The sequence below is a fragment of the Chiloscyllium plagiosum genome, chromosome 26 (assembly GCF_004010195.1).
Source record: "Chiloscyllium plagiosum isolate BGI_BamShark_2017 chromosome 26, ASM401019v2, whole genome shotgun sequence".
Lineage (NCBI taxonomy): Eukaryota > Metazoa > Chordata > Chondrichthyes > Orectolobiformes > Hemiscylliidae > Chiloscyllium > Chiloscyllium plagiosum.
Genome location: NC_057735.1, coordinates 7,123,016 through 7,136,477, shown reverse-complemented (window position 1 = coordinate 7,136,477; position 13,462 = coordinate 7,123,016). Strand labels below are relative to the sequence as shown.

General features: G+C 38.6%; 1 protein-coding gene across 6 annotated transcripts in view; it reads left to right on the top strand.

The window, feature by feature from the left end:
• Positions 1-13,462, top strand: part of LOC122563053 (transmembrane and coiled-coil domains protein 2-like) — a 161,997-nt gene that overhangs the window by 89,954 nt on the left and 58,581 nt on the right. Inside the window, exons 1-2 of one of the 6 annotated variants that reach the window (XM_043716400.1) lie at positions 2,345-2,479; positions 4,633-4,799. The exons of 4 other annotated variants lie outside the window; for them this stretch is intronic. In XM_043716400.1, the coding sequence (XP_043572335.1) occupies positions 4,734-4,799 (66 nt within the window). In that variant the 5' untranslated portion in view covers positions 2,345-2,479; positions 4,633-4,733. Of the gene's footprint in view, positions 1-2,344; positions 2,480-4,553; positions 4,800-13,462 lie in introns of those variants that run through there. One more of the 6 variants, XM_043716401.1, reaches the window with a different exon arrangement.

Below are 13,462 nucleotides of genomic sequence, written 5' to 3'. Positions count from 1 at the left end.
CTTTTTTGAACAGGGGCACAACATTCGCCACTCTCCAGTCCCCTGGTACCACCCCCGTTGACAGTGAAGACGAAAAGATCATTGCCAATGGCTCTGCAATTTCCTCTCTTGCTTCTCACATAATCCTAGGATATATCCCGTCAGGCCCGGGGGATTTGTCTATCCTCAAGTTTTTCAAAATGCCCAACACATCTTCCTTCCTAACAAGTGTCTCCTCGAGCTTACCAGTCCGTTTCATACTCTCCTCTTCAACAATATGGTCCCTCTCATTTGTAAATACTGAAGAAAAGTACTCATTCAAGACCTCTCCTAGCTCTTCCGACTCAATACACAGTCTCCCACTACTGTCCTTGATCGGACCTACACTCGTTCTCGTCATTCTCATGATTAGCGATCTGTTGACTCAACCCTAAATGATCCAGCCTCAACAGCCCTCTGTGATTTTTTTTAAAAAAACCTCCACAGATTCACAATGGTGTGAGAGAAACAATTCCTCTTTTTCTCCGTCCCAAATGCATAATCTCCAAGTCCAGAACAATGTAGTCCCAGACTCTCACTTCAGGAAATAAACTTACTGCATCAATCCTGCCAAATGCCCCCAAATTTTGTATGTTTCAATAAGGTTGCCTCTTAGTGATTTACTTTCAATGACAGCTCTGGATGTTTCCACTGTTAAAGATGGTCTGTGAAGACTTTTGTTGTTTCTGAAGAATTCCTAATCTCCATTGTAAAGCTGAAAAAAGAGCAGGAAACATAAGGCAAGGAACCCCAATCATCTCAGTGGTTATTTATGAATGAGGCTTTTATGCAAGGGTAATATTTTCTGGTTAGCTACATTTGTAGCTAATTGGTGGGAGTACCATGCATTATTTTGCAAAATTGGATTGTTGGATTTAAAATTGTTTAACTAGTAAGGATTAGGTGTAAGAAATTAACATGGTGAGTATGGTAAAAGGGCAAGTAGTTCATTTGTATCTGATCAGTTTAATTGAATAACTTAGCTTGTTGACTTTTACCATTTCATTTGTAAAACAAGGAACCAATGATCCTCTCAGTCATTCATGTGGCAATTTTTGAATTCATTAATCAGATGTGGTGTCATTGCATATTAATTGTCCATCCCTAATTGCCCTTGAACTGATTGGCGTGTTAGGCTATTTTGTAGGACAGTTAAAAGTTGAGCACGTTGCTTATGGTCTGGATTTAAATGTAGGCCAGACCAGGTAAGATCCACATATTTCCTTACCTCAAGTAAATCAGATTGTTTGTTTATTATGCAAATTGACAGTAATTACGTGGTTGTCATTAAGCAAGCTTTTTATTTCGAAGTTTTGTTGAATTTCTTCAGTGGTAATGCTAGAAGATAGGTTAGGACCCATAGCCTTTACAGTGTCCATGCCTCCAGCCCTTGGTTTGATATGAATTGATTTGACTGAAGGCTGGCATATTTGACTCAAGAGACCTCAGGAAATGGATTATTCACCCATTGGTTAGCTATTTCAACCTTGAACCCATATTTGTTCTCTTCCCCAATCTATTTTCCATTTACATTTGACTTTTCAATGCTCAACTTTCTCTTCCACTGTAAAGTTGTTCCATTGTGTTCTATTAACCTTTTGGTGTGTATTATTAGTGTTAATGGAGTTCATTTTTTGTGCTGGCTTGATTCTTTCTCGTCAAAATAAAATGCTTGCTGCATTTTCGGGCTACCGATACCCAACTGTATGTTCTCATATTTTCAGAACTGCATTATACTTTGTGACATTTTGCCACGCAATTTGATTTGAACACTGGAAACTGATGATTATTTCATTACCTCTGTCCCAAGGACTCAGCAGTAAAGTACTTCCTTTGGTTCAAATGCTAGTTCTCCCATGAAGCAATGTTGGTGTGACGTGTCCAATCCAGTAGTAACGGGACAGTGCTATTTTAGAAGATTGACTGACTGACTGCAGCAAATGTGCTGTGTGTTTTGTAAACAGAAGAGGGAGAGGCTTTTACATCCCTTTTATGGTCTTGCATGACATTGGGGATTCTTTCTAAAGCAATTTCTGCATCACTCTGGTTAACTGAACAAACCTGCTTCAGCTATAGTTAGAAGATGATCAGTTCTGCTTCCTGCCAGAAAGCTGTATCTAATTGGTTGTATTAAAGGAATTTTGATAATGAAAACTGCACTGTGGTTTTCCTATCCACTTTAATTTGGAGGCTGACTTCAGCTGATGGTTTGTGAGTGACTGTCACTTTTGGCCTGAATGGATCATGTTGCAAATTGTTTCATTGGTGAATCACCAGTAGGATTTCTGCCATAAGGTTTGAATAGCCTTGAGTTCAAAGCGTGAATAGTCTTCAGTTATGTGGCAGAATAGGTTTGCACCAGTGAAATTGTATGAGCAAAAGAAAGATTCAGATGAGACAAATGTCTCGTCATGCCTGAACTTTGAATCATTGAAGTTGGATTTTATACCAAAGTAGGAAAGTATCCTTTTGTGCTGTGTTGTATTTTGTGTGTTTTAATGTATGTTGATACGTATCCCTCAGCAGGGTTTGGAAACAGCGTGCAGTTAATGTTACACAGTGATAACATCCATTATCTTCGGAATTGTGTCGACATTTTTCAGACCTGAGAAAAGATTTTATTGTAAATTATTGCTTATACTGTCCTCAGTACAGTGATCATGACAAATGAATATCTTTTTGCAGACATCAGCTGTGTAAATCAAGGAAAATATATCAAGAAAGCTAACATGCCACTGTCTTTAAAGGCACTTTTAATTTTTTTTTCTCTTCTACAGCAGTGTTCTTTTAAACTTTATGACAGATTTAATACGAAGAATAGTTTCTCACACTGGATAGTTCAGCTGGATTTATGCCACATGTTATGGAAATTAATGTTGGAGTGAGTTTTCCACTGAGGGCATTAGACCTTTGTGACTTTGGCAGTCAGGGGCTGGCCTGATATCTGCCACCTGCATGGCAAAGTATCCAGTATCATCTTCATGATGTAGTCATATGATATATAAACAGATATTGCTGAAATTGTTTTTATTTTGTGACTTCATTCTATAAAATGGTTGTCATAAAGCTCTTGCCACACTTAGACATATTTGGAGGCAACTTGACTGGAAAACGGTAACATTACAGATATATTCCTGCTAGCCAGGGTTGACCACCTTGATAAGGCTGCTCAAGATATATTGAAGCAGACAATCATGGACAATTTATGCTGGTGTTAATATTTTTGGTTTGTATTTTTGAGTATTTATGATTGCTTAAAAAGATGATTGCACATGACTGGTGTAAAAAAAATTATTATATGTCACTCTTTTACATGGTGGACACAAATACCCACACACTCACTCTATTCAAGATTAACAATGGCTTGGTCAAAATTTGTAGTTTCATCCAGGTTCTCAAAGTTAGTTCAGCATTACCTCAGAGTTAAGGAGTCATACAGCACAGAATCTTTGTTCCAACTCATCTATGCCAACCAGACATCCCATTCTGACTAGTTCCATTTGCCAGCAGTTGGCCGATATCCTTCGAAACTCTTCGTATTAATATACCCGTCCATATACCTTTTAAATGTTGTAATTGTACTGACTTCCATCACTTCCTCTGGCAGCTCATTCCATAACACACCACCCTCTGCCCTCAGATCCTTTTTAAAATCTTTCTCTTCTTACCTTAAATTTATACTCTCTCGGTTTGGACTCCCCCTCCCTAGGAAAAAGACCATGACTATTTACCCTATCTATTCCCCTCATGATTTTGAAAACTCTATCAGGTTACCCCTTAGTCTCTGCTCCAGGGGAAAAAGCCCCAACCTATCCAACCTCTTCCTATAGCTCAAATCATCCAGTCATGGCACATCACAGTAAATGTTTCTTGCGCCCTCTCAAGTTTAGCAATATCCTTCCTATAGGAGGGAGACCAGAATTGCACACAATATTCTAAAGTGGCCTCAACAATGTCCTGGACAGCTGCAATATGATGTCCCAACTCCTATACTCAATTTGCTGATCAATAGAGGCAAGCGTATCAAATGCTATCTTTACTATCCTATCTGCCTGTGTCTCAATTTTCAAAGAACTATGCACCTGCACCCCGAGATCTCTTTGTTCGGCAGCACTACCCAGGGCTCTACCATTAACCATAGAAGTTCTGCCCTAGTTTGTCTTACCAAAATGCAACATTTCACATTTATCTGTGTTAAACTCCATCTGCCACTCCTCACAATATGAAGGCAATTTCTATAGTTTTCCACAAAGAAAAAAAAGAAACCTGCTGTAACACATTACTCCATTTGTAGTATGATATTTGCATATCATACAAATCTATGATCATTTTTATGTAGTTTTTCATTGTAGTAATTCTACTATTGTGATCCTGGTAATAAGCTTTGATCGAAATGGTTAAAAAAATGTTTGCTTAAATGTGATTATGACGCATGTACCATCCCTTGGTAAATTTATTGTGAGAGATGCTGTAGTTTAAGGCTCAGTCTGTGCAATTCATCAAGCATTGCAAAATGGTTCTATTTAAACCAGCAGAAACCGGTTTATTTCAGCTCTTATGCTGCCGCATTTTGGAAAGACAATCTCTTTCATGTTCCTTAACCACTGTTGGCAGAAGGAATCTTTGGGCTGAGGGCTTTCCACTCTAATATTAATCATGAGGATCACCGAACAGATACTTACTTGATCAGTTTTATATCTTGTGACACGTGGGATATGCAGATTGATCATTCTTCTGCAGGTGGAAGGATTTTTCTGCTTAATTCATTGCTGGGAACATTTGTAAGTACTGCATGCCTTATTGGAATGATTAAGTTAAGACAAAAGATTTCTAATACTGAGTTAAGCAATGAATTTTGACTATAGTCTTACACCATTGGAAATTTCCGCAAGCCTGCTTGCTTGAAATAAGATTGACAATGAAATATGTGGTTCATTTCCAATGCATTCTGAATATTATTCTAGTCCACTGTCAGTAGCTTTGTGCATTTTTCAGTGGATTGTTTTGCTGTACGACGACAGTAACAAACTGTGGAGTGATTGTTTTAGTTGGTGTCAGGAATTAATCAGAATCTCTATTAATTGTGTTTACTGTTTCGCAGTATTTGAAACAATAGTTAAATGAGTCCTTTCTTTATTTAGGTGGATCCATTTATCAGACTTTTCTGCTGGTCTTGCTACAATATCCATGCTACAATATTCAATACATCTTTGCTTAAAAATTAATAAAATATCCAAAGTGTTGTTAATTCAGTATTAATATTCAACATTTGGAAACTACTTTCTGTTGAATTCCACGCTTGTTATTATTGTTCAGATGTTTATTGTAAACTCGATGTTGTCTGACCTCAAATTGTGATTTTGCTTTCAAAAAACAATCAAATAATAGTTCACCCGATCTTAAAAGATATTATTAATACCATGAAAACAATTGTTGTTCATAGTCCATACCATCACAGATTTCAAAATAAACAGTTGTATGTGAGACTGAAGTCTTGATATTTTCAATCGGTCAATAATTAACCATCTTAAGCAATGAATATTGACTAAAATGATGCTTGCTTTTATTTGCAGTTCTAACCCTATCGCTATATAAGCCATTCTTCAATGTGTGTCTCTATGTGGTGTGTGTGTGGTGTGTGTGTGGTGTGTGTGTGGTCCTATCGCTATATAAGCCATTCTGTGTGTGGTGTGTGTGTGTGGTGTGTGTGTGGTGTGTGTGTGGTGTGTGTGTGGGTGTGTCCTATCATAAAAGACAACAAGTGAAACACATGTTCGAGTTAAGTTGATGAACCTGCATTGTTGTGAATCATTCATTGTTCTCTGGAAGCCTCTGACTTGGTGGAAGAGACTTAGTTTAGTGGAACATTCATATTGTATAATGTAATGAAATTGAATTCAGTAAATTGTCTGACATCTTAAAATAGTAAATGAGTTAGCATTGCACGGACACCAAAGGTTGATGTGCAACTTTTAAATTTTGGGACATCCTAGAATAATGGCATAAATGTAGGGTAAATCTGGAACTCTGGCTTGACACTGAGGTAGAATAAAATTCCTGAGGAAGTTTTGATCTGTTTCATCAGGTCGGTCCTCAAACATGCAATAATTCTTCTAAGTTGTTTCATTCAGTGTTGTGAAGTAATAATTATTTGGTCAAAATGTCAGGGATGAGCAATATTCCTGGCCCTTTCAATGACATTCATATCTCAAGAGTGAATGAATAAAAAATACAAGACTGAATTTAAGCTTAGATCCTTCCCTTACAATTCCATCCAAATCCAAAAAACTAATCCTTTGTCCAAGAACAGTATGTGACAAGTATTCACATTGCTAATCTTTATAGCATTTTCCAGAAACAGAAGGATTTCCTCATCAAGGAATGAAACATTTGCTGTGTCAGCTGTGCCACAGCCGATAACCTTCTGACTTTGATGTGAGTGTGTTCTGCGGTCAAATCCAACTCCAAGACTTGTGCACAAAAGTACAGGCTGACATTCCCAGTGCAACATTATCAGAATATGAGATTCTTACATAGTTGATGCAACTGCAATACGCCAACTTCTCTGAACAGCCAAAACTTATTAAGCAAGTACAAGTTTTAGAGGATCACTTAACACTCTTGCAAAGCATGTCAAGAGAAGCTTTCTGAACACGGGAACAATTCTTTTTGTACAGGATGTTACATTACCATCAGTAATGCCCTGAAGACAACCCCCCAGCCACTCCCCATACTCACATGCCACTCAATACACAAGGTAATGGTTTTATTATAACCAGAAACCATATGATGAGATCATTCCTTAATGGCAAGATTCGTAAATCTTTTTTCCGAATGGTAAATTGTTTTTTTTAACTGTGGGCTGTGGTTAGATTCTTAACTGCAACGTTCTTATTCTTTCTGAATTGTAGGCAATGGCAATGTAAATTGACTCTGAATAGCAGGAGATGGCAATCTAAATATTTTGACATTCTACCTGCAAGATAGAGAAACAAATCACCCATTCCCCGGGACATCCAATTTCTTTAAGATCAGCAGAACAAATGATCTCTTTAACATCTCATTCCGTCCTTTTATGATTCAATGAAAACCATCTAAATGGAGGATGAGAAAGGCGCTACCAGCTTATTCATAAGAATCTGACAGCCAGTATTTGAGCAAGTTATTGACATACAATATACAATGATTAAAGTCACAACAATTACTAGCCCATTTAGTAGATAGGATCACCCCCCCCCCCAAAGTGGAAAAAGTGTTCACCTAGAAAGTTCTTAAATCCACAGTCCTTAGTGACCACTCCACCCCCTCCAAGTTGGGTGGAAATGAACCAGTTATCTAAATTCTCCTTCAGTAAACTCCAACCAGAAAACAAAATACAGTATGTCCTTGTGCATCACTCCACGGAGAAATCTGAATTCTTGGATAAGGGCAGTTAAAAACGTAACAAAACTGACGAGACTTCTATCCTTGCGGAGATGCTTCAGATGGATGATACCAGTACATCTGAGCATGAAGTGTGGCAGCAGCAGGGTAGGTGAACGCAGCATTCTTTGCTGCTTCTGCTCCCGTTCTGCTGTTAAATGTCACAAAGCCAACTGGCTTTTTTGATATCCCTTAAATGATCAAAAGAGAAGGTAAAGTTCACATGGTTTAATCTCCATAGGAAAGCCACTGACAAAAACATATGGACCTCCTCTTCTTCATTGTTAGCTGCTTCACTTTTCATGCTCATGATAGGGGAGCTGATTGAATCCATTCGATCGGGTTGTGGTAGGGTGGGCGGTGGTCCGAAAGTTGCTTTACCTGTGAATGGAGAAACTCGAGAGATGATGTTAGCACCTGAAAGTATCTTTGAATTTCCTCTCTCACTTCCTTCCTTGCCGAGGTGGGTATCAGTGTGAAGACAGTCACACATTTAGATGAACTAAATTGTGTCTGCCTATTTCAACATTCTCAGTCGGCTTGAAGTCTGTTACTCTCATGTCATTATCAAGTTTTATACAATCCATAAACTTCTAAATTGTACTGCCTAAACAATTCAGTCACTTATAAACAACAATTAGTGGTCTTAAAATCAAACCCTTGGGGGACCCCATTCAAGTTATTCAAAAATTATTTTTCTTTGACAAAATAATTCTGACTAATGTGAAAGCTGTCAGGAAAAGTATTTCATAGTTCCTGACTTTTAACTAAGTTTTTCTTTAACTTCGGTTACTGTTGACTTTATGCTTAGTTGTCATCACGTTTAATTTCAAGTCTTCGACTTTCCTGATCACTTAAAGGCGTTACCAGCAGTATTCACATGTAGATTTTTCCTTGAAGTTTATTTTGTGTTTTGCTGCTGTATCTACTAGTCAATCTTTAAACAGTCCTGCCAGCTGAGAACTATTCAAATGGAACTGATAGCCTATTGCTGAACTTAATGCAGTGTGTCCTGTCCGAAATTACAGTAAGGTTAGCACTGCTGCCTCACAGCGCCAGAGATCCGGGTTCAATTCCCGCCTCAGGCGACTGACTGTGTGGAGTTTGCACGTTCTCCCCGTGTCTGTGTGGGTTTCCTCCGGGTGCTCCGGTTTCCTCCCACAGTCCAAAGATTTGCAGGTCAGGTGAATTGGCCATGTTAAATTGCCCGTAGTGTTAAGTAAGGGGTAAATGTAGGGGTATGGGTGGGTTGCGCTTCGGCGGGGCGGTGTGGACTTTTTGGGCCGAAGGGCCTGTTTCCACACTGTAAGTAATCTAATTTAATCTAATCTAATCTAAACACTATACTAATTAAGTTCTTGTATCATCTCACACAGCGATCTCTAATTGTAAAATTTTGAAAATAATTGATAGAAATAATATGTTTTACATAGATTATGAAATCAATACGCAAATATTTCAATTTTTTTGTTACCGAGTACTAATAGCTAATAGTATTGTGTAAATTTATAGAAAATGGAAATGAGTAGTCACTGAACAAAACAAAGCAACATATGAATATTTTCTAAATAGCTGCAATTTAAATTGATGTCTATGAACTGAAATTGAAAATGACAATAAAAACAGAACAAAATTAAATATTCTAGGTATTATTAGCATTGGTAACAAAGCATCAGGTATATATACGTGGCCAATTGGAGTGATCCAGAGGCCTTTTGGCGCAGTGTGCGAACACACATCTTCCATATTTGTTTTTCTTCATCAGGGGTGTACCCCTGTAAATGCTGCACATTAACAATGTCTGGTATGCCTGTAGTCTTTGAAGCAGGTGATCGATCGAGTGCCTGCTGGTTCACAGAGGGCAGCACATTTGATTATGGTCAATTGCTTGGGGAGGAGGATGGCTTTGAGGAAATTTTGGACGTATAGTGAGTTCTGAAAAGGTGTCCCTGAGGAGGTCAGAAATCTGCATTATGACCATAGCTCGCCATCAATGTCATTATTTTGGAACAATATCTGCAGACCAGGCATGTCATGAGGTACCTCCATTTTATTTTCAGTTGACAGTTCAGCTTGGCATTTGAACCCTGATTTCTTATTGTCTTTCCTTTCTCAAGTTAGCCTGTTTTCCTTTACTCATGTTTTAATCTTCACACTGACACTTCAGTAGCTCCCAAGACTAGGGTTTCCCTCATTATCACACACTCTAATCCCTCTTTGACATGTGTTATTCTTGTCAGCTGGAAAGCTTAGATATGTTCATTATTTCCTCAGCAGTCTTTCTCCATGCGGGTATTAAAGTTTTCCATTTAGTCTCCGTATTATGTTTCCAAATTGCTTCCTTTGTTTTTAAGCATTTATCTATGAGCCAAGTTCCTCCTATCGGTCAAATTTCATTTCCCAGACGCCTGAATCATTCCTCATTTTGGGGGTCATCCCGGCATAACCAATGCAAACGGATTCTGACATCTGAATGATCCAATGTCTGTCCCATTTTTCAAGTCTCGACTTCCTAAGTTATCTCTATATACTAGTTCAGTGTCCTCATTCTCCCCACTCACTTCAGGGTCCTGACTTTCGCGTGTGGGATTTCTCCTCCCCCTTAACAATCGGTCTAAGGCAAGGTGATTGAGACAGACCCAGTAATTATCTTTAATCTTATGCACTATGTCCCAGGGCCTCAAACCTCACTCTTAGAGGATTCTAACCACCAAATTCAATGGGGACTCTGACCTCCCTCTCCGGTAACTTATGGTTCTGAGGACTCAAACCTCCAAATTTGAGGGGGACTCTAACCTCATTGATGTGCAAGTGCGTAAATTATCTCAGAGATTCCATCACCACAGAGTCCTTGGGGAACGAGTGGTTGACTGAGTGGTAAGTTAAGGAGAGAGATCAAGATAAATCTTACCTTGTAGGCCCATCCATCTCTCACAATCGGCGCTCAGACGATCATTTATTCAGTCTGCTTAGAAGCTCAATATATGTTCGAATTCCACCGTTGCCTTCAAATGTTAGTTTTTTTCCTTGAGGTTCTTACACACTTTATGCAACTGCAATGCGCCAACTTCTGTGAACAGCCAAAATTTATTAAGCTTTGGAGGATCACTTAAAACGCTTTGCAGTGCTTGCGAAGCATGTCAAGAGAAGCTTCCTGAACAAGGGAACAGTCCTCCTTTTTGTATAGAATGTTAGATCGCCATTAGTAATGCTCTCAAGACAACCCCAGCCACTCTCCCATAATCACATGCCACTCAAGTCACAATGTAGTGATTTGATTTCCTCCAGAAACAATGTGGTTATCTTGTTTCTTAATGGCAAGATCTGGTGTAAATCATTTTTTTAAACTGCGGGATGTGGTTAGATTCTTCACTGCAATGTTCTTACTCTTTCTGAATTGTGGGAGATGGCTATGTAAATAGATTCTGAATAGCAGGGAATGGTAATGTAAATAGATTCTGAATAAAGGGGATGGCAATATAAATTATTTTGCATTCTACTTGCAAGACAGAGAAACATACCACCCTACCCATGGGATATCCAATTTCTTGAAGGTCAGAAGAACAAATTAACTCTTTAACATCTTAAGACATGCTGTATGTTGAAAGAAATGTTCAACCAACACACCATCTGCCTCTCAGGTGAATGTGGAAGATTCCATGACACTTTATCAGAAACAGTAGGGCAGTTATCCTTTGTGTCCTGGCAAACAGTTATCCTTCATTCTGCATCATTAGCATATCCTTGATTTTGGGAGCTTTCGATGTCCTTACAATTTGCCTGCATTACAGCAGCTGCTACCATTTGAAAGTGCTTAATTATCTATGAAACAAATCCAAAGATGTTATGTAATATAAGACCTTTTTTATATGAAGTGCCTTTCTGTGCAAGGGCATCCCAAAGTGTTATGCGCTTTTGGAAATTCTTTTGAAATATAATTTTTGTAGGAAGCCTACTGGTGTTTGTCTCTGTGGAGTGGAGGGTTGTGGAGGATAGAGGGTGAAATTTGTTTTGTTTTGACTGTGTACATTCAACATTTTACAAATGCATATAAATACTTTATTTGCACGAGAATATTATTGTCTAAAATACTTGATCACATGGAAATAAGTTAGAAAAATTAAACAGAGCTAATACATTACCTCAGTAATACCTCTGAACCACAAGAGTAAAAGCAATGTCTGTGGAATCTTGTGGAACATTGGTAGAGGCTGCACTGCTGAGCCAGAAGGTCTGCTTTCAAGACCTATCTGCTCCAGAGTGTGTCATAATATGACAAAACAAAGTCACTCTTTGTTGCATTAGTTTTAAGTGTCAGTTTTTCATCTCAGATATAATTGTATCTTTCCATATAAGATTGTCAATTACAGTATTGATACATTCCTGATCTATTTTTTTCCTCCAATGCTAATTATTATTGTGTAGCAAGGCAAGCAAGAGATGACTATCTCAAACTTAGGTTTATTCTGTTGAGTTTAGCAGTATTTTGTAAGAACAATGGATGGCAAATTAGACACTGGCTTCTCAACTGGGAGAATTTTGATTCTGCTCACAACCTGTCTTGCACACAAGCTAGATCTGAAAGATCTCTGCTCAGATACAGTTATGGAGTATTGCATTAAGGCAGTGTGCTTCTGCATCAATGTAAAGCATGCCATAGGGCACAAGAGTGTGAATAGGGAATGAGTAAATAGATATCAAATAAGAAATCTGACTTCACATTTGCAGAAGATAGGACAGTGGCTTTACGTGGTCGAGTCAAATGATGAAGCCCAAAGTTCATACTTGCAATTGAGTTTTTTTATAAAATAAGATGTAAGATGTTTTACATATTCAAGGCCACTTGCCCCTCTTATACTGAGAATTCCTCCTTCTGTATGCTGATTTTAAAAAAAATTCAAGCTTTTATATTGGTAGCAACATAGTAATAAATAGTGACCGGAGAGAGAGAGAGAGAAAAAACCTGCACAGTTACCGCCTTTGCTGTTTGAATTAGTGTATCGCTGGACATCGGAGTGCATCTGGGAAAATTAACAAACAGTGAAATTCACAACTGATCATGGAGGAACTGTTGGGTGAAGTTCACAGCACAGAATCAGATAAGTTAATTGTTGTTTTAAGTTTGTCTAAGAGAAAGGCTGCAGTAGTGAGTATAGTGGATTCTTTCTTGATTATGTTTTTAGAGATAAGTCTCTTGATTAAACTTAAATTAATAGCTATGGCTTATATTTTAACTTGGGGCAGTGTTTGTAGAGGAATAAGATGGGGTTATTTTCTGGGTCTGTAGATTGTGATATGTACTTGTTGTCAGATGTGGGAGTTTAAAGAGAGTTTAAGGGTTACTGTGGATTATATCTGCATAAATGCTGTTGGATGCAAATCTTATCCGATCGAGTGGATCAGTTGGAGAGACAAATAGAAGCGATGAGGAATTTGCAACAGCTACAGTATGTGATGGATGGCAGTTATAGAAAGGGGGGAAAGTTTCAGATACAGTCACATAGATGGGTTAACTCCAGGAAGGGGAAGAGAGGTAGGCAGCTAGAGCAGGAGTCTTTTGTGGATATACCCATTTCAAACAGGTATGCTATTTTGGAAAATGTACGGGGTGATGGATTCTCAAGGGAACATAGCACAAACAGCCAAGTTTTGGTATTGAGACTGGCTCTAATGCAACGAGGGGTATGTCGACATCCAAGAGATCAATTGTGTTAGGGGATTCTGTAGTCCGAGGTACAGACAGACGTTTCTGTGGCCAGCAGAGACAAAACAGAATTGTGTGTTGCTTCCCTGGTGCCAGGATCAAGGATGTCTCCGAGGGGGTGCAGAATGTTCTCACTGGGGAGAGGGGACAGCAGGAGGTCATTGTCCACATTGGAACCAAAGACTTTGGAAGGGAAAAGGTTGAGATTCTGAAGGGAGATTACAGAGAGTTAGGTAGAATTTTAAAAAGGAGGTCCTCAAAGGTAGTAATATCTGGATTACTCCCAGTGCTACAAGCTCGTGAGGGCAGGAATAGGAG